This window comes from Polyodon spathula, chromosome 42, assembly GCF_017654505.1.
Source record: "Polyodon spathula isolate WHYD16114869_AA chromosome 42, ASM1765450v1, whole genome shotgun sequence".
NCBI lineage: Eukaryota > Metazoa > Chordata > Actinopteri > Acipenseriformes > Polyodontidae > Polyodon > Polyodon spathula.
The window spans coordinates 2,671,594-2,691,037 of NC_054575.1; the positions used below are offsets into that span (position 1 = coordinate 2,671,594).

General features: G+C 43.4%; 1 protein-coding gene across 1 annotated transcript; it reads right to left on the minus strand.

The window, feature by feature from the left end:
* LOC121305137 (myosin-7-like) lies at nucleotides 1–15,289 on the minus strand. The gene is made up of 39 exons (XM_041236673.1): nucleotides 15,240–15,289; nucleotides 14,780–14,828; nucleotides 13,662–13,870; nucleotides 13,234–13,377; nucleotides 13,002–13,158; nucleotides 12,878–12,905; nucleotides 12,080–12,179; nucleotides 11,880–11,972; nucleotides 11,613–11,676; nucleotides 11,435–11,533; nucleotides 11,239–11,342; nucleotides 10,914–11,052; nucleotides 10,630–10,748; nucleotides 10,296–10,445; nucleotides 9,956–10,126; nucleotides 9,518–9,827; nucleotides 8,368–8,438; nucleotides 8,086–8,291; nucleotides 7,878–8,001; nucleotides 7,637–7,773; nucleotides 7,096–7,351; nucleotides 6,644–6,886; nucleotides 6,388–6,564; nucleotides 6,063–6,208; nucleotides 5,883–5,973; nucleotides 5,400–5,789; nucleotides 5,163–5,289; nucleotides 4,886–5,004; nucleotides 4,597–4,793; nucleotides 4,112–4,295; nucleotides 3,852–4,017; nucleotides 3,625–3,749; nucleotides 3,172–3,480; nucleotides 2,799–3,002; nucleotides 2,408–2,704; nucleotides 2,219–2,323; nucleotides 2,036–2,131; nucleotides 1,795–1,929; nucleotides 1–136 (listed from the first exon to the last, which is right to left on the minus strand). Exons 3-39 carry the CDS (start codon nucleotides 13,860–13,862, stop codon nucleotides 116–118), a joined length of 5,805 nt encoding a protein of 1,934 aa, XP_041092607.1. The 5' UTR covers nucleotides 13,863–13,870; nucleotides 14,780–14,828; nucleotides 15,240–15,289; the 3' UTR covers nucleotides 1–115.
* Nucleotides 15,290–19,444: the final 4,155 nt, after the last annotated feature.

Genomic DNA, 19,444 nt, shown 5'->3' on the forward strand with positions numbered 1-19,444 from the left:
TTCATTTTCAAATGCATTTTATTTCTACTGAATGTACAGGAAGGGAAGAACAATGGCAGAAGGGACACTAAACCACAGCAGACAAGAGTTTTTCAGAAAGGTCCGTCTGAGAGCTTTACTCTTCATCCAGCCCTTTCTGGAAGAGGAAGAGAGACAGGAGAGATAGGGACAGAAAAAGAGAGAAAACTGGTGAGTTTTTTTTCTTTGCTGACGTATTTTCACGGGAAGTAACAGCTGATGTATCATCCCAGCTTTCAGCTGCTTACACCTGCAGTGTGCTGGTTTATAAGAGTGAAGGGTAACCGCTGATAATGGAGAGCAGTAGTGCTTATTAAAGTGCAGGAAAGCGGTGCTGGAGAGCTGAGAACGAGGTTATTGCTTGCAAACTGTTTGCGGACAGGAAACATAAGAGGCTTCATGGACTTCGTTGTTATAAATGGCTTCACATGGAGGTCAGTTATATTAATACATAGCATTCGACAGTTAAGATTTATTTCATTTATTTCTAAACATATTTATTAGAGATGTATAATTATTCAACTCTAGTCAATCTATACACATTTTTTAATGCTGAATTTAACATCTTCAAATTATAATAAAGTGTAATCATTCATCACTATGAATAATCCTTTCCCACCTAAAATACATGAATCACTGGTTTTACATTTATGAAACAGAGTGGTGACTCGTTGCTGTGACAGATTCTACCCCTGCTGGCAGAGGCGCTTCAACAGTGTTGTCCAATACGTTGGCCACTAGCCACATGTGGCGAATTTGGAATCCAGACGTGGAGAATTGCATTTTTGATAAGTAAATTCATCGTCAGTACTCGCATATTCGCATGGTATACGCACGTTTACTTTGTTGATAAAATGGTAAGACGAAAAGCAGCATGTTTCCTTGGTCAATGCTTATTGGTTATCTGCTAAAATGGCGTATAAAGGTGGATTTACACGTACAAGACTTGAGCGAGGCGAGACGACTGACACGAAAATCCGAAATAAAGTTCCTTACCATATATTTCAAAAGACAGCATTGAAATACATTAAGGCAATTTTTCGTGTCACTCACCTCGCTGTTTCCACACCGGAAAGCGTCAGATTGACAGCTCCTCTTTCTATACGCCTCGTTCCGTAATGTTGCTGATGTGTTCCATGTTCGGCTCAACTTGGGTGTGCGAGTCAACATTCACAACATTCAATCTGATGAAGTCAAAATACCGCTCGCAACTGCTGGACACAAAACTAGAAGCTACACTAAGATGTGCCACGTCTGATAAATTCATGCTAGAATTCCAAATATTGGTGAAGAAAGTGAAAGACTGAAAAGTTTCACACTGAATGGTGGTAGATGTTTGTTAAGTAGATGCTTGTTAAGTAAATAAACATGAAAACATATACTTAAAAAAGAAAAACATTATTGTGTTGTGGTTTGTTGATTGTGCCACTAACTTGTGTTGTCCCTGTTTGAACACCAGGTTTGTGTGAGGTACATTTACCTGTGTTGTTTAAGTGTATGTATTCTATAAAATTAGTGCACGTGGCTAAAATGCTGTGACCGCAGTCACACCTCTGGCTAGTCAGCTATTTCTTTTGGACAATACTGCTCTACAACTGCTTGTGCAAATAACCTTGCTCAAAGGCAATTGTGTGGTGACTTCCAGCTTTTTACATTTACCTTTCATTTACTTCATTGCAAGTGTCTGTTTCAAGATGTAATGGAAAGAGTGTAAAACAATCACAAACAGGACAGTCTGTGGAGAGCATGCAGAATGATTCAGTGTGGGTGACTCACCTTGCCCCCGATGTCACGGGTCTTGGCCCGGAGCTTGTTGACCTGAGACTCGGCGATATCAGCCCTCTCCTCCGCCTCGTCCAGCTCATGCTGCAGCTTCCGGAACTTGCCCAGGTTAGTGTTGGCATTCTCCTCCTGACAGTGACACACAAGGGCAAAGTCAGTGGTTCATCTGTAACACTGGGCTCAATGGAAACTGCTTGAACGCTGGGATGAGAAGAGAATGCAGAGAGTTACTTACAGCCTCCTCCGCGGTTCTCTTGTACGACTTCACCTTCATCTGCAGCTTGTCCACCAGGTCCTGCAGGCGGGCCATATTCTTACGGTCCTCCTCAGTCTGAAAGAAACAATTCAACAGTCACAACTCAGTAATTCACCAGGGCATTCACTGTATCAGTTGCATTGAAGAATAGAATGGAGATACCTGGTAGATCAGCTCTTTGATGCGTCTCTCATATTTCTTGACTCCCTTCACAGCATCGCTGCTCTTCCTCTGCTCCCCTTCCAGCTCATTCTCCAGCTCCCGCACCTGAAATCGCAGTGTCAGAAAGGTGTCAGGTCCTGATGGCTAGCACATTCAATAAATCGAGACCTGTAACTGTCAGCCACTTACGCGGGCCTCAAGCTTTTGCAGCTGCTTCTTGCCGCCCTTCAAAGCGATTTGCTCGGCCTCGTCCAGGCGGTGCTGCAGGTCCTTGATGGTCTGCTCCATGTTCTTCTTCATGCGCTCCAGGTGAGCGCTGGTGTCCTGCTCCTTCTTCAGCTCCTCTGCCATCATGGCAGCATCAGTGATGGCCTTCTTGGCTTTCTCCTCAGCGTTCCTGCACTCCTGCACAGCCTCCTCCACCTCTGTCTGCAGCTGGGACGTGTCGGCCTCCAGCTTCTTCTTCTGGTTAATCAGGCTGGTGTTCTGCACAGAGAGTGAGAGAGACCCAGGTTACAGAGGACTGACTGGGGAATCAGGCTTGTATTCCATAGTCATCTTTGCTCCAGTGCTGTCGTACCTGTGAGTGCAGGAGTTGAACCCTCTCGCTGATGTCCAGCAGCTCCTGTTCAGCCAGCTTGCGGCCTCTATCTGTCTGCTCCAACACCGCCCTCAGCTCCTCCAGCTCAGCCTGCAGGAGATTGTTGCGTCTCTCCACTATGGCGATGTTCTCCTTCAGGTCATCGTTGGCACGAAGGGAGTCATCCAGCTGGAGCTGAGCGTCCTGGAGGCCAAAGAGGACAAAACAAGATCAAGCTTTCACGAAGAGGAAAGATAAGTGCTAATCGGTGTCCAAAACCAGACATCTTTGTGAGGAAGACTGAATTCATCTTCACAAGCCAAGGCTATCAGAGAGGAGCTTATTGTTTATCAAAACAAAAGAGCAGCGTTACCTTCAGGTTAGCGTGGACGCTCTTGAGCTGCTTCTGTGACTCTGCAGCAATCCTGTTGGCCTGGCTGAGCTGGATCTCCATCTCATTGAGGTCTCCCTCCATCTTCTTCTTCAGCCTGAGGGCCTCGTTCCTGCTGCGGGTCTCTGACTCCAGTGAGGTCTGCAGGGATTCAATCACTCTCTGGTAGTTCCTCTTGGCCTGATCCATCTCCTCATCCTTCTCAGCCAGCTTGCGCTCAATCTCAGCCTTCACTTGGTTAAACTCCAGCTGAGCCCTCAGGATCTTCCCTTCCTCGTGCTCCAGGGAGGCCTGTCAGGACAATAAGTTCTTTAGGATACACTCTGATTGATACAAAGCTTCCTACCCTAATATCTATTAATCTGCACCTTTTTTTGGTACATCTTGCCTGTGTTTCTTCCTCCTAGAATCCCAGTATCTGTATCTCTCACTCACCTCAGCCTCTTCCAGAGCAGACTGTATTTCAGACTTCTCCTGCTCCAGCTGCTTCCTAGCCTTCTCCAGCTCATGGATGGTCTTGCCTCCCTCACCGAGTTGCTCAGTCAGGTCAGAGATTTCCTCTGGGTAAATAAGAACATTCCTTCAGTACAATGGCTTCTTAAAAAGGGTTCAGAATTAGAAACACAGCTGACACAAGAATTGTGTGAGTTTGGATCCCCCACCTTGCAGGTTCTTGTTCTCCCTCTTCAGGGTCTCCAGATTGTCCAAAGACTCCTCATAAGCGTTCTTCAGCTTGAAGAGTTCAGTGCTCAGGGACCTGGACTCCTTCTGGGAGCCCTCCAGCTCACTCTGCGACTCTTCAAACTTCTGCTTCCACTCGTTCAGGACCTGGCAATCACATTGTAAAAAAGGGCTGAAAAATACAGCGGCCACCCATAACTAAGCCTAATGCATTCTCTTCATCAAAACCCCCACATCTCACCTTGTCAAAGTTCCTCTGCTTCTTGTCCAGAACAGCAGCTGCTGCATTGGACCTCTCCAGATCCACCATGAGATCTTCAATCTCGTTCTGCAGCCTGTGTTTGGTCTTCTCCAGGGAGGAGCATTTAGCATTCACGGCCTCGACGGCTTCCTCCGCGTCCTGCAGCCTCTGAGCCAGCTTCTTCCTGGGAGATGGGGAAGGAGGGACAGCTTTCAGTCCTATCAGAGGTGCTAATTAACTGTATAGCAGTCTTACACGAGAGCTTCATATATCAGTTTCACTCTATGTTCTCAGAGCTGCACAGTCTGCAAGCAGACAAACTTTTTGTTCGTCTTATATTGTAATTAAAACATAACGCAAACAAAAAGCTTATCTGTCAGAAGAAAAGTTATTTTACTGTCACCTGGAGGTCTATAACGCTTCCAAAGTCTTGGTCATATTCTAGAACTAACTTAGCTATAGATAATATGTTTAGTTGCCCTTACTTGGCCTCCTCAAGCTCCTCAGTTCTCTGGATGGCGTCAGTCTCATATTTGGTTCTCCACTGTGCCACCTCCGAGTTAGCCTTGGAGAGACTGCGCTGGAGCTCAGCCTTGGCCTCCTGCTCCTCCTCATACTGCTCCCTCAGGAGGTCTGAGTCGTGGCGGGCAGACTGCACTGCATGGGCAAGTGCGTTCTTCGCCTGGGGAGAAACCAAACAAACAGCTTACTGTATAGAAACCTGGCTTTCAGACACCCTGTTTCATCAGAAGACAGTATTTGATGCTGCTTTACCTTCACTTCCTCTTCCAGTTGTCTTTTGAGGTCATCAACCTGCTGAGTGTAGGACTGCTTGCCTCTGGTCAGCTGAGAGACAAGAGATTCCTTCTCTTCAAGACGTCTGGTAAGCTCACCTAACAAGACAAAACCGAAGATGTGTGTCTTAGAACTCTGACCACCTCAAAAACATTCTGGATCCACTGATAATGAGGTATTTTCTACATCTCTTTCTTTGAGATTGACCATAATATTACTTCTTCAAAATAACAATGTTGTTGTATGCAACTCTTACCATTCTCAGTCTGCAGCTTAGCTTTCTGTGTTGTAAAGTCATTGATGGTGCGTTGACCTTCTTCAGCCTTGGTCCTGTATTCATTCATCTGATCTTCCAGAGTCCTGCACATCTTTTCCAAGTTAGCCTGCATGTGAGGTTTAGATACATATTAAATGGAAATGGATAGGATCTCCAACAGTCAATACGGGATCCTGGTGACCCATCCTGCACACTGTATAGAACTGTATTTCCTACCTTGGCTTTAGCGACATGCTCCATATTGGAGACCACGTCGTCCAGCTCCAGTTTGAACTCGCTCTTTTCCTTCTCTAGTTTCTGCTTGACTCTCTGCAGGTTGTCAATCTGCTCCCCGAGCTCAGCCGTGCTATCAGCATGTTTCTTGCGCAGAGTGGAGGATGTGGCTTCATGCTGCAGTGTGGCCTCTTCAAGGTCTCGCCGCAGCTTCAGGAACTCAGCCTCCCTCTTCTTGTTCATCTCGATCTGGGCTGAGGTGGCCCCGCCCGCCTCCTCCAGCCTCTCACTGAGCTCCTCCAGCTCCCGGGACAAGTCTGCCCGCTGCTTCTCCACCTTGGCACGGGCAGCTCTCTCTGCCTCCAGCTCCTCCTCTAACTCCTCAATGCGGGCCTGGGGAAGGGGCAATGAGACCGTGACACAGGGATGAGTAGGGAAGGAATACAGAGTGCATGCAGGTAAGGCAAAAGGTCGGCTTTAAATTACCTGAAGCTCCTTCAGTTTCTTCTGGTACTGGGCTGACAGTGCCTGCTCATCCTCAATTTTACTGGTGAGCTGGTTGATCTCAAAGTCTTTCCTGCAAGAAATTGTCAACAGTGTGGTTATATCACATTCCTGCCATCCTTTATCTGTATAGAACACACCATGGCTATATCTGTGACATACTTCTTCAGCCGCTCCTCCAGTTGCTGCTTATCATTCTCCAGGTCCATTAGGCTCTCCTGGGTCAACTTCAAGTCTCCTTCCAGCTTCCTCTTGGCTCTTTCAAGGTCCATCCGCACCTTCTTTTCTTGCTCCAGTGAGCCTTCAAGCTGGTAGGGGTAAAAACTTTAGCTTGTTAAAAAAAGGGCTGTTCAATTTCCAAGTCTCTTTAACTTGGACAGCTCCATAACTTTCTATTTTATTCATCTACACACTAGCCTTGCAAAGCAAAATCCTGCTATTTGAGTGGCTGTGTGGGACATATCTGATAACTCCCAGAGTGACTCACATCGTCGACCTGCTGCTCCAGCTTTGCTTTGGCCTTGGTCAGGGTGTTCACTTTGTCCTCCTCACTCTGCAGGTCATCCAGGGTTTGCTGGTGAGCCTCCTGCAGAGCCTTCTTCTCCTTGGTTAGCCTGGCGATGATATCATCCAGAGCCGCCATTTCCTCAGTCAGGTTCTTCACCTGTTAATCAGAGAGAAAAGACTCAGCACCCAAAGCGCTTACAAAGAGGAGTTTCACAGACAGACAGACAGATACTAACCTTGTTCTCAGTGGCGTGCTTCTCCTTCTCCACTTTGGCCAGAGTGAGTTCCAGATCATCAATATCCTTCTTCAGCTCAGAGCACTCGTCCTCCAGCTTCCTCTTCTTGGCCGTCAGCTCACCATTCATCTCCTCCTCATCCTCCAGCCTCTCCGTCAGCTCTTTGGTTTTCGCCTCCAGTTGAATCTTGTTTTTGATCAGCTGGTCACACCTCTCCTCTGAATCACAAAGATTGTCTTGTTCCTGGAGAGCAAACAGCAAAGTATTTTCATTAACTGTCATGAAATAGAAACATTTTCATTGGAAAAAAAGAGAGGACAGAAATGTGAGACTTGCTCTACCCTAAACAAATTAAAAACAAAAGCATTCTAAAAAACTCTGCTAATACAAAAGTGACAGCTGACTAGAGGACGTTGAATGGTGAAGAAAGAGCTCAGAAATGTTTCACTCACAGTCTGGACTTGCAGCTGCAGGTCGTTCTTCTCTTGGAGAAGAGAGACCATCTTCTCTTCCAGCTCCTTTCTGCGAGCCTCAGACTTGGCATAAGCCTCCTTGAGTTTCATGAACTCATCCTTCATGTTGGCCATCTCTTTCTCATTCTCTGCGCTCTTCAGCAGAGGCTTGATCTTGAAGAACAGCTTCATCCAGGGCCAGTTCTTCACACTCATAAAGGCACGGACGTTCCACTGGATTACCAGCAGGGCGTCTCTGGGGAGGCAAAAGTAGTTTTGAAGATTTGCTACCCTATTTTTGTTTTTACAAAGTTTTCATCACTCTGCTTATGAATTCTTGTGCAGGACAACAATACAATACATTTCAATACATGTTATTCATTTTTGTAAGGCTATTCAGGGCAGAGCACACAACTCTTCTCCATTTTCCCCCATGCTTTCTTTTCTGGACACAGAAAGTACTATACTAACCAGAGGGACGTTTACCCAGCCCAGAGACCATTGGAACACGGAAGGGAGCTTGAAATACAGCCATCCTTACCTGCGCTCAACAATCTTATTGTACTCAATTCTTGAGAGAAGACCGCGAGACTGGGCCTGGATCCGGGTGATAATCAGAGATAAGCGATCATCTCTCATCTCTTCCAGCTGACCCAGGAGACCAGCCTTGAAGAACACCTGGCACCAAAACAAAAGGGAGCTCCTAAATTCTGGCTCTTTTTTTCCGGTATTATCCACACAAAGTATTCAGTATAAGGGTTATTTTGTAGTTTCAATCCTACCTTTGTGTGTCCAAATCTGTACTGGGTGTGATCGATGTCCAGGGATCCCAGCAGTTTCTCAGATCCCTTCTTGCTGTCTATGAACTGGCCCTCTGGGATGGCAGAAGGGTTCAGGATACGGTATCTGTGAAGGGAGACAGGGACTCAGTTGGGTTTCTATAAAGCACTACAAGAGAAATTGAACAAGGGCACTGCTTGAGAGATGTACCTCTGTTTGAAGTCTCCGTACAGGATCCTGTTGGGGAAGCCCTTCCTGCAGATTCTGATGCCTTCCAGAACACCGTTACAGCGGAGCTGATGCATCACCAGAGGGTTGTCCATCGCACCGGGAGTCTTGGTCTCATTAGGGATGATGCAGCGCACAAAGTGAGGATGTGTTGACCTCAGGTTGGTCATCAGCTTGTTCAGATTTTCCTGTGAAAAGGAAAAGAACGGGTCATTTAAGAACCAAACAATGTGACATAGACACTTCCCTTTTTCAAACACTCACCCTGTGGAGAGCAGATACAGTCTGGAAGGAAGAACCCTTTTTCTTTGTGCCCTTGGCTTTCGTGTCCTGCACTAAAACAGAAAAGACAAAAAACAGGTAATGGAAGTGAAAATGTCACAAATGTCAGAAAAGTGCCACCTCCAGAGGCTGTATGAAAAATGAATATGGCATTCCCCGACCCCCACCACCCCCCCCCCCCCCGCCCCACCCCCCTCCTTGAGGTTGGGATGTGACAACAACACCCAGGTTAACATGCCTGTTCGTAGGACAGCGCCCTAGGTGTCCGCATGCTGAGGTGGGTGCTAAGAGAACGACAGTATATGAACTAGACTGGTGCGTTACTAGCCCGTAATACTATGACACCCATGACACGGAGTTGTCCTGAGTCAACCCACTGGTCGGGGTGTGGCTGCCTCTTAACTGTTCCGTGACCGAATCCCTAAGGTGGCCGAGGTAGACAATAGAGAGGCTGTCCAGGACACAAACTGGGCAGGAACGTCAAGCCTACGGGGGGTGGTGTGGCAATGGTGCCCTCGACACCGGTAGTTGTGCGTGGTGGATCGCGGGCCCTAGGTCAGTGATTTTCATGTGGTAAATGCCTAAAAAAGCGTGTTGTGACTACCAATTGGAGTACACCAATGGAGAACAAGTGACCAAAGGACACTTTCCTTCTTGTTTCAGTAAATCTTTGTTGTGGACAGCTGTACAGTGGAAGGGAAAAAGGTTTCTGTGTAAGCCTCTCGGCTCTCGTACTACCTTAACTTGTAGAACAGAAAAAGACGGAACAAACAGTAAGGACGTGAATTGATGTTCAAAGGTGTCAGAATTATTACTCAGAGCAAGTGAAAAGGATACTGGCATTACTTACTGGGGGGAGGGCCAGAAGTTGGACTAATCCGTAAGAATGTAGGAGATCCATGGTTAAAATATAAGTCTTATCAAGGACTCAAATATTACTTACATCCACTGAGGGCAAAGTGAAGCTAAACAAGAATATGTATCCATGAGTTAAAATAACTAGAATATTCCACATCCATACTATGTTGATCTTTAAATGAATAAAACTGTTAGCAAATATTTATTAAATTCCCTACCAATAGTATAAATGTCTTACTGTTCACAACACTGTAATAGTGTATGATTTTCTTACCAGACTCAGCTCCAGCATAGTTGGCAAAGAGGGTGGCGAGAACCTTGAGGGAAGACTTCTGGTAGAGCCCGACCACAGTCTCATTCAGAGGGTCCTTGTTCTTCACCAGCCAGTTTCTGATGTTATAATCTACAATGCCAGCATAGTGGCCCAAGGCAAAGTGAGCCTCTGGCTTTCCTTTGACGATCCTGGGCTTTTGGAAGTTTGCGGATTTGCCCAGATGGTTGTCGTACAGCTTGGCTTTGAAGGTTGTGTCACTGGCCTTGGGGAACATGCACTCCTCTTCAAGGATGGACATGATACCCATGGGCTGATTTCAAAAGAAACATCCAGGTGAGTAAGCAAATATCATATACATACACACATAAATACCAACATACAATTATATAGTTGATGCACACAAAATAAAATGGAAAGTTTTTCTAAAGCACTCCCCACCTTCTCAATGAGGTCGATGCAGGCCTGCAGGTCCATGCCGAAGTCAATGAACACCCACTCGATGCCCTCCTTCTTATATTCCTCCTGCTCCAGCACAAACATGTGGTGGTTGAAGAACTGCTGCAGCTTCTCATTGGTGAAGTTGATGCACAGCTGCTCAAAGCTGTTGAACTGCAACAACAGACGAGAAAATCAAATCCTTTTAGATAGCTGAGACTTGTGCTAAGACACCAACAAAAACCTTTACTTACTCTTCTTATTTTTGACCTTAGCATTTTGTTCTTATTTTCAGAATGACCCTCAGGATGTAAAGAAAGTTTAACGACACAAAGACACTCACATCAAAGATTTCGAAGCCAGCAATGTCCAGCACACCAATGAAGTACTGGCGGGCCTGCTTGGTGTCCAGGGATTGGTTGATTCTCACCACCATCCAGTTGAACATTCTCTCATACACTGACTTGGCCAATGCACCGATGGAGTAGTTCACCTGGGAGGAAAGAGACAAGGAGGTGAGTGACTAATTGCCTGAGAAACTGCAGAGGAAATACTTGACTAGTTGCACGCACAGGTTTAGATCATACTTAACTCTCCACCTACATCAGGTTAGTGTTTTCCCTCAGTATACAGTCCTAGTCCTACATCCATTTCTCATGTCTCTCTCTGAGACTCACCTGTTGGACATTCTGTCCCTTGGTGACCCACTCGTTCCCTACTTTGACTCTGGGGTGACACAGTGCCTTGATGAGATCAGCAGAGTTCAGTCCCATCAGGTAGGAGGCCTTGTCAGCATCTAGGAATGAAAGAAATTCCCATCAATCACAACCATTGCTGCTGCTGTGGGTAAATGTGATAGTCTTGATACAGATACTAATCCACTGGAGTGTAATTGACATTAACAAGAAAATGACTCCAGCCCTTCCACTCCCCCTTCTCCCATTCACACAATCAGACCCACCTTCAGTGCCGTCAGCCTCTGCCTGCTCCTCTCTCTGTTTCAACTTGTATTTCATGTTGCCACTGTGCATGATGGCACCAGTCAGCTTGTACATTGAATTTTTCTCCTCCTGAGTGAAGCCAAGCACATCAAAGGCACTCTGCAGGACAGAGAAAAAGGGAATAAGAACATGCCTCTCTGCCTGAGGTCTGCTTACTCGATTTAGTAACAATGCTGAGAGCTATACAGTTCTCCTGATATGGAGGCTTCCAGCCTCTCACTTGGGGTCTAGGACTCCTTGCACCCTGTTGTATCAGACTGTGTGTAAAGAGAGAGCCTCACTCACATCTGTGGCTATCAGCTCATCAGAATCATCGATGGAGGCGACAGTGACTTCACCCTGTGAGATGAAGGCGTAGTCGAAGGGATTGTTGGTGACCAGGAGCATTTCTGAGGAAGACGGACAATACAATGATTGCATCTCTCCTGTCTGCTTATGTAATCCTACAGTCAGACTCTTGAGTGAGGACAGGAACACTGACCTAGCAACTCTGGCTTCTTGTTGGACAGGATCTGGTAGAAGATGTGATAGTCTCTCTCAGCCCTGAGCTGAAAGGTCACACGAGACTTCTCTAGGAGGTCTGGAACAGAGCAAACAGATATCAGATTCAGCTTCATAATCAAAGGGAATGAAAAGCACGGTTATATAAAAATACTTACAGGTCTCAATGTCAGCAGAAGCGAGCTTGCCACTGGCTGCAAAGTGAATTCGGATGAATTTACCCTGAGGAACAGAAAGAGAACAACAGATGCCAGACGAGAGAAATTACTTCTTGTTAATGAAAACAACATCTTTCAAATTTTCAGTCTTCCACTCTATTTATTTAGATGGCATCTCACTCATATTAAATATTACTGACCAATTACAGCAAACAGGAAAATAATAGTGTAACTACACCAGTGCTGTATAATGATGGGTATACTCACAAAACGTGACGAGTTGTCATTCCTCAAGGTCTTGGCGTTACCAAAGGCCTCCAATGCTGGGTTGGCCTGGATGATTTGATCCTCCAGGGTCCCCTGTGATAGAACACAAACAGACTTCAGTAACGGCCACAAACTTCAATCCCATAAATCTCTTTTTCTGTGATATATACCCTCAAACACACACTCAGACTCTGACACACCTTGGTAGAAGTAACTGTTTCTTTCTTGACTGCAGCAATGCTGGCAAAATACTGAATGACTCTCTTGGTGTTCACAGTCTTCCCAGCACCGGATTCTCCGCTGTGGGTACAGTAACAAGCAGGGTGAGTGTTTCACATTCCCAGCTCTATTATCATCTCTTCAGCAGCTTCATGAGCTCCATAACACCCTTTTTTATTTTTTCAAAATTTTAGAGTGACCAACTATTATTTTTATTTATTTTCCCCAATTTGGAATGTCCAGTTTTTTCTCCTCAACGCAGTGCATTCCCACACAGCACAGACGTTCTGAGGGTGTGTGAGCGTCCTCCGATCTCACAAGCCTAAAGCCAGAATCGCTTTTACGCCGAGCAATCCAGAGCAGAGGTGGGCGGGCTACCGATCCCGGAGAACAGAGATCAGCCCTGCTTTTTATCCACTCTGAATGTGCTCTGTGTCTGGCCAGTAGGGTTTGCTGTTGCGCGATGAGGAGAAGGAGTCCCTGCCAGTTTCCCATCCCCCACTCCAGGGAGTGTCAGAGCCAATGTGACGCCCCCTTCGGAGTCCCCAGCAAAGTTCGGCCTCTTTGCACAGGCCAGACGCGAACTGGCACCGTCCAAGCTGTGTGACTCATCCTGCGCTCCCAGCGGCAACGCTGTAACTGGATAAGCCACCCGGGGACCACTCTTAACTCCCTTTCTTTGATCTCCCCTCAGCACACTACAGTGCTAACTTATTATATCGAAATTTCAAATCCACACACACAATAAAAGTTTAAAATAATCTTAAAAACTGACTTACGTGATCAGGATGGACTGGTTTTCTCTGTCTGAAAGAGAGACATTTTAATAATAATTGTAATTATTATAGAAGGTAATATTTTTTATTATATAGCATTTATTTCTTGTGCGTGTGCGCGTCTTACCTGTCAGCATGTTCTGATAGGCACTGTCAGAGATGGAGAAGATGTGAGGGGGAGCCTCAGACCTCTTCTTGCCTCGATATGCATTGACCACCTCTGCATTGTACACAGGCAGCCACTTGTAGGGGTTCACTGTCACACAGAACAGCCCAGAGTAGGTCTGAAAGGAAGAGGCAACACTCAGTATCTGCCAGTCTATCAGAGGGTTTAGGGTTTGAGGTCACTCTGCACTCACGTAGATCATCCAGGCTGCGTAACGCTCTTTGAGGTTATACAGCACGGCGGGCTCGTGCAGGAAGGTGAACATGGCCATGTCCTCAATTTTATCGTACTTGGGCGGGTTCTGAGGGTGGATATCGCACTCCTTTACTGTGACAGTCTGAAAATCAACATAGACAAGCCCTCAGGTTAGGTCTGCAGAACAACATTGAAAATTCCCAAATTTTTTGCACAATGACAATGCACAGCCACTAAGGGGCACCACAAGCAAATTAAACTTCTATTATAAGTTGGGTTCCCAGTTTTGGGATTGTAACTAAATAAACACTGGATAGAAAAATGATATTCAAAATACATTTTTCTCTACCAACCTTAACATGTGAAGGACAAGCCAAAGACAAGAAGAGTTTCTTAACAATGGTGATGGTGCAGTGGGATTCTTACCTTGCCATCGTAAGTGTCGGCAGTGACTTTGGCACCGTCGCGGCTGGTGATCCGTGCCTTCACGAACTCCGTCACGGGGTCAGGGACGAAGCACTCCTTCTTCATGTCGAAGGGCCTGGTCTGCGCCTCCAGACGCTCCTTATCGGACTTCCGCAGGAAGGATGCGGCAAGCCCAAACTCAGCCATCTGTGCATCACCCATTTTCAAATCTGCAGAATAAACAGTGATTGGAGAAGTCAGTCACATCTCAGCTTAGACTTTTTTGATGTCATCTCTGTTTAGTTTTTAGTTTTTTAACCAAGAGAAAAGCATTGAGTCTCAGGTCTCTTTTACAAGTCATCAGCACAAAGAGCAGCCCTGAGGCACTAGTGCAGAGCTAATTCAGAGCTGTCCAACCTATTTGACTAACAGAGCCATACTGATGACCAGGGAGTTCTAAAATGCATATATTTGAAAAAATAACAAGTTTCCTGTACTATGTTGGCTTTTCTTTCTGAACCGCTGAAGAAGGGCTTTTGTCCAAAACGTCCCGAAATAAATTATTTTGTAATCACTTAAACCTTTTGTATATAGCTTAAAAAAAAACAACATGTATAGGGATACTTCAAAATCAAAAGAGCCCGATTGTGGCTGAAGAGCCATGTGCTGGACAGTCCTGCGCTAATTAATATTACATTGATGAGAAACTATTAAAAGTCCTTTTTGTTTTTTCCTTAAACTTAAATGCAGAAAGATCACTAATCTTAGTAAGACCTTTTTTTTTTACAAAGGCAATATTTAAACATTACAGCGCAAAACGAGATAAAAAGATATAGCCATACCCCTAAATAAGAAAAAATCCCAACACACACTGAAAACTAAAAATGTATTTTAACTACTGATTATATGATTTGAGAATATTTATAATTAACAAACTTTGCTATTTTGATAAATGCACTGACACATAACTCATTCTACAGCTGTATTGCATGTCATTGTTACTACATGATAATGTCAGTAGAAGGCAGTTTTAAAAGCTGTATTTTCTCACATTTCCAACAGCTTAGCAAAAAAGTGGTTAAGAACAATAGTCCCTTTTATGAAAGTTTGTGTTTAAACAGCTCTAATAAAACTCTTACCTGGTTTAGTTCAAACGTAGCAAGAAGTAAGGCAGAGAGGCTCTTCACCCTGTAGGTAGACAACAGACAGAGATACAGTGAGAAAAGAGTACTTGGTAGAGTCATTTTCTCTCAGGAACACACACATAGTTTTGCCTTTATGATTTTCCACCAGCAGGTGGCAGTGAAGGGAGAGGTTTGACGATGGTTCCAGAGCTCCAGCAACAATCACTGACACCCAATTACTAAGCGATGCTTGATGCTTGGTAAAGTTTAAAGTTAAATACTTTTTTTTCACTGAAAGTTTAGAAGAAAATGATTCTGTCTGAGCTTTGCATCAAACATGCTGAACAGTTTAATTATGAATCAACAGGAAAGAAAAGACAGTTCACGTCACTAAATAACAATTCTACAGAAATAGTGCATACTTAATAATACAACAACAGCTCCCTTCTACCCCTCAGATACAATAGGTGCTTACCTTGAGATTGTTTGGTAACTTCTCCTTATACAGACCCTGATGCTCCCCTTTATAGAGAACAACACTCCCAAATTTGGAGGTGGCATCCCAGGAGTCAGGAATCTAATTGTGTCTCTGTGTTTGGCAAGGGTGGGTAGGAGGTGGAAGATGTCTATGTATGTCATTTGTACGCATGAGAGATCAGTATTTTTTTTTAAATCACTAAAGTTATTTGTTTGTCCTTATTAGGAATTGCCTGCAGTGAGGTGGCTTCAAATAAACACAAACAAGGGGCACTTAGGGGCACAGATAGGCACACGAGCCTCACTGGACTGCTCAGTATATACACACACACAGGGGTAGGATAATATGAAAATACTCTGCAAGAAATACATTCTACCAAGGTTCCCAAAAGCTTTGGATAGATCTGAATGCTAAATGTATATTCTTCATCAATCAATCAATCAATCTTTATTTTATATAGTGTCTTTCATAGTGGAACACCATCACTAAGCACTTTACACAATGGTAGTATCTGGAGTATTTAAGGCATAGAAAAATAGAAAATTTCTAAAAATGTAGTGCATTCCAAATCCATCACGCTAACTTTAAGGACTACAGGCTACACAGTGCAGACACACAGAAAGGTGCAGACAGGTCCCTGTTAGGGGCTGTGATTGTGTCAGGAGGTGAGTCTATTAAAAGTGCTTTTAGATATTAGGATTAACAAGTATATTGAGGAATTTCGCAGCTGACAGACCGTAGACGCATTGCAAGAAAAAGCTTTAAGGCAATTAATCACTGCACCACCCCCCTCCCTGTGCAGCTGTCCCCTATTGTGAAACCTGAGACCAAGGTCAATATTAATCTGCTTTCCTTGTGCAGCTAATGAAAGCATTGCCCCCAGAGTACATCTCTCTGACATTGCATTGTTTCCTTCCCTTTATCCTTCACTACAAAGATAACCCTGTGAAATTCCTGCCCCGCGCCACTCGCTAATTGAAGAAGAACAGCTTGCATTCCACTTTGTGGACTTTGTGACTTTATCATAATGTTTGTACAGGATCTATTACAGTAGGTGACCTCCCCTGACAAGGTATTGTTATTCATAGATAATGATTGAGATACAGATACAAAGATAGATGCAGGATGCAGAGTCATAATATTTATTTTGAGGTTTTGCACATTTTCTAGAAAATTGTATTTCATTTTTAACTTTAGTTGGGATCCTATAATTCTTTTGCTAAGTACATAGGGAATACATGCACCGTGTTTTTTTTATGTTCTGATTGTGAAATATGTTGAATTATATTACACAGTGTAATTGCAAAAAACATTTGTCAACATGGCCCAACAATTTAAAATCAAAACAGCTGATTGCACCACAAAAAAGGGGAAGCACTGAACAAAGACAAAGTCGCTGAGAAAGACATTATACAAATGCACTGAAGTGTGCTGTGATACTAACTTATAAATCCTTACATTCTCAAGGCCCTGTTTATCTTAGGGATCTCCTTCAGTACCACATCCCTAAATGAAAATGGAGATCTGGTAACAATGTTCTTGTGTTAGTGCCTAGGACTCGCCTGCGCACTGCAGCTGATCAGGCTTTCTGCTCTTTAGCCCCACGCCTATGGAACGCCCTGCTGGGCCGTTTGAAAAATTGTGACTCAGTTGATGTTTTTAAATCTAATCTTCAAAACATACTTCTTGGAATTGGCTTTCTATAAATGATTTGTTGTTCTTACTGTTTACCTATTGAAACGTCTGCTTTATGCTGCTTTGTGAAGTGCTTTGTGGAAAAAGCTATATAAATAAAATTATAAATGTATTATTATTATTATTATTATTATTATTATTATTATTATTATTATTATTATTATATCTTTGTATGAACTGAAGTTATTTAAATGGTCCATGTCCAATGTCAACACTGCAGTAATCATTTCGACAACACCAGATGAATTTGCTAATCAAATCAAAATAATGAGGCAAGTTATGTTTATTAATTTATAAAATGCAATCTTAGTCTACTGCCTACTATATGATTTATAGCATCCACTGCTCAAACACAGTTTGAACAAGACCATATCAACTAAACAGTAGAAATATATGATACCCCATACTCAACCCCTACACCCCTGTCTCCTCTGTTCCCTACATCACTGGCTGTATCAGTGTGTTGACAATACGCTCTTGAACAGTCTATTCTCAGCTCAATACAAACTAATACACTCCATTCCCAGCTGTTCAGAGATCTCCTGCAACTCGCTAACAATTTCAAACCAATGACCACAGTGGTCAGAAGGACCCTGACATTTGTTCTGGAAGGAAGGGTTGATTTAGGTCAGTTTGTTTATCATATGCTGTAACCTTACTCCCTGTTGTCTTTTACTACATACCTATTAATAGAGTATCACTTATGCCTGAAAGTGCCTCACCTCACACTTTGAAGCATGAACACTGTGATCTGTTCTGGAATGCCCCAACTCTCAAATTAATCTGATACCTGCAGAGGAATTCCAGATATGTGGGTGGCAAAACAAAACAAAAAAACCCCACCTATTTTGGAGCAAGAAAACTTTCTAAAACTTCATTTCCAAACAAACTCTTAATTAACGCATGCTTAATAATATTATAGGTATAATAATGAATTGAACTTTTAGAAATATTAAGAATACAAGCCCATGACTTGTTATCAATTGTGCTGTTTTGAAGTGGTAATTGATACCTATCGTGTGTGTCATGCCACCATCATATAGCCTCAGTACAAAATGTCTTAACTCTCCGCAGTCAAACAAATGCAGTGGCTCCTAATTAGAAAATAGCACCACTTAGCCTCTCTGTACTTTGCACTCTCTCCTGCTGACACACACACACACACACACGCGGCTCAATACATTGTGTGAGGCTTGAAGGTGACCTGTTCTGAGGGACAGCACAAACCTGTGCCATTCCTGCTGGAAGACAGGGAGGTAAGGAGTGCTGACTGCACGTGCTCTGATTATTAATAGTAATAATAATAACAATAATAACAAAGATAGTTCACAGTGCAATCTATACTCAAGAAACAGGGAGAAACTGGTACTTTTTGCCTGTGATCTCATTCACTTTCAACTTAATATAAAAAAAAAGTAGTAATATTTCAATTAGTAATTTATAAAGTTATTTGTTGAAATAGACCTGACTGAAACTAAACATTTTCTTATCAGTTATAAGAGAAGAAAATTACTGTTTTTAATTCAAAACAAAAATATGAGCGTGATAGTCACAGTTGCTGTCTACTATCTCTTTAAAATGTGCTGAAATATATTTTGGAAATAGTAACAGAGTGGATTCAAGAAGAAAGAGGAACAATTTAATAAAATAATAAACACATTTATTATTTTAAAAAGAACCATTCAGCTCACTGTGATTTACTGAGTTTTAATATTACTGTTATTAGTTTTAGTACTACTGTCAGAGGTCCCAGGTGAAAAAACACGCCAACTTTTTTTTTTTTTTTTTTTAAAACACAGACGCGACTGCATAATCCTACTTAATATTTCATCCTTGTGTAACTAGAGATGCGGCTGGTCAGGGAGGCATTTATACTAACATACACTTACAGCTTTATACTTACACTTTATACTTAATAATAATATAAACACATGTCCACAAAAAATAATGTAGTAAAATTATATTATTTTAGCCTTGTGAAGTTGTAAAAGGTGGCAGTACCTAGATTATGAATTCTACCAGTGACAGTTTCCTTTTGTATATTATTCAGGCTTGCATTGGAAGCTGAAATGCTCACCTACCGGTGTATTATTTGTGTTTAGGGAAACCTGTGGTGTTTAAGGGAGAGGGTTGTTGGACACAGTAAAACAGCTTTAAGGTTTTCGTTAATACTCTTTGGTGCAGCTTAAGTTTTTCCAGTGTGGCTAAAAAATGCTAAGTTACTTTAGCCACAGTGGATAACTAGATGAAAGTCTTAAAAGGATCATAGCATATAGTTGTGTAATCTCTTTAAAAGGCTCAACTATGGAAGTCCCAAATTAAAATCCCTCCCCTACTCTTCCCTCAACTCCACCCCCCACCCCACACGCCCTACCCACAGCAGTACACTAAGACTAGGCTTTGACATTACTCTGAGACACTGCACTGAAACTGCTTGAAGCCAGGGAGATAAGAGGGCCAACTGCCTATGACTTTGTGAACACTCAGAAGGTAATAACAGTAATAAT

What these genes read in the sequence shown, in the direction of transcription:
- LOC121305137 (XM_041236673.1), bottom strand. Translation starts at nt 13,862, where the DNA reads ATGGGTGATGCACAGATGGCTGAGTTTGGGCTTGCCGCATCCTTCCTG. An exon ending in ACAGATTTGGACACACAAAG is followed by an intron (nt 7,774 to 7,877) that starts GTAGGATTGAAA and finishes TTTTGGTGCCAG; the next exon opens with GTGTTCTTCAAGGCTGGTCT. An exon ending in CTGGAGGAGCGGCTGAAGAA is followed by an intron (nt 5,974 to 6,062) that starts GTATGTCACAGA and finishes AATTTCTTGCAG; the next exon opens with GAAAGACTTTGAGATCAACC.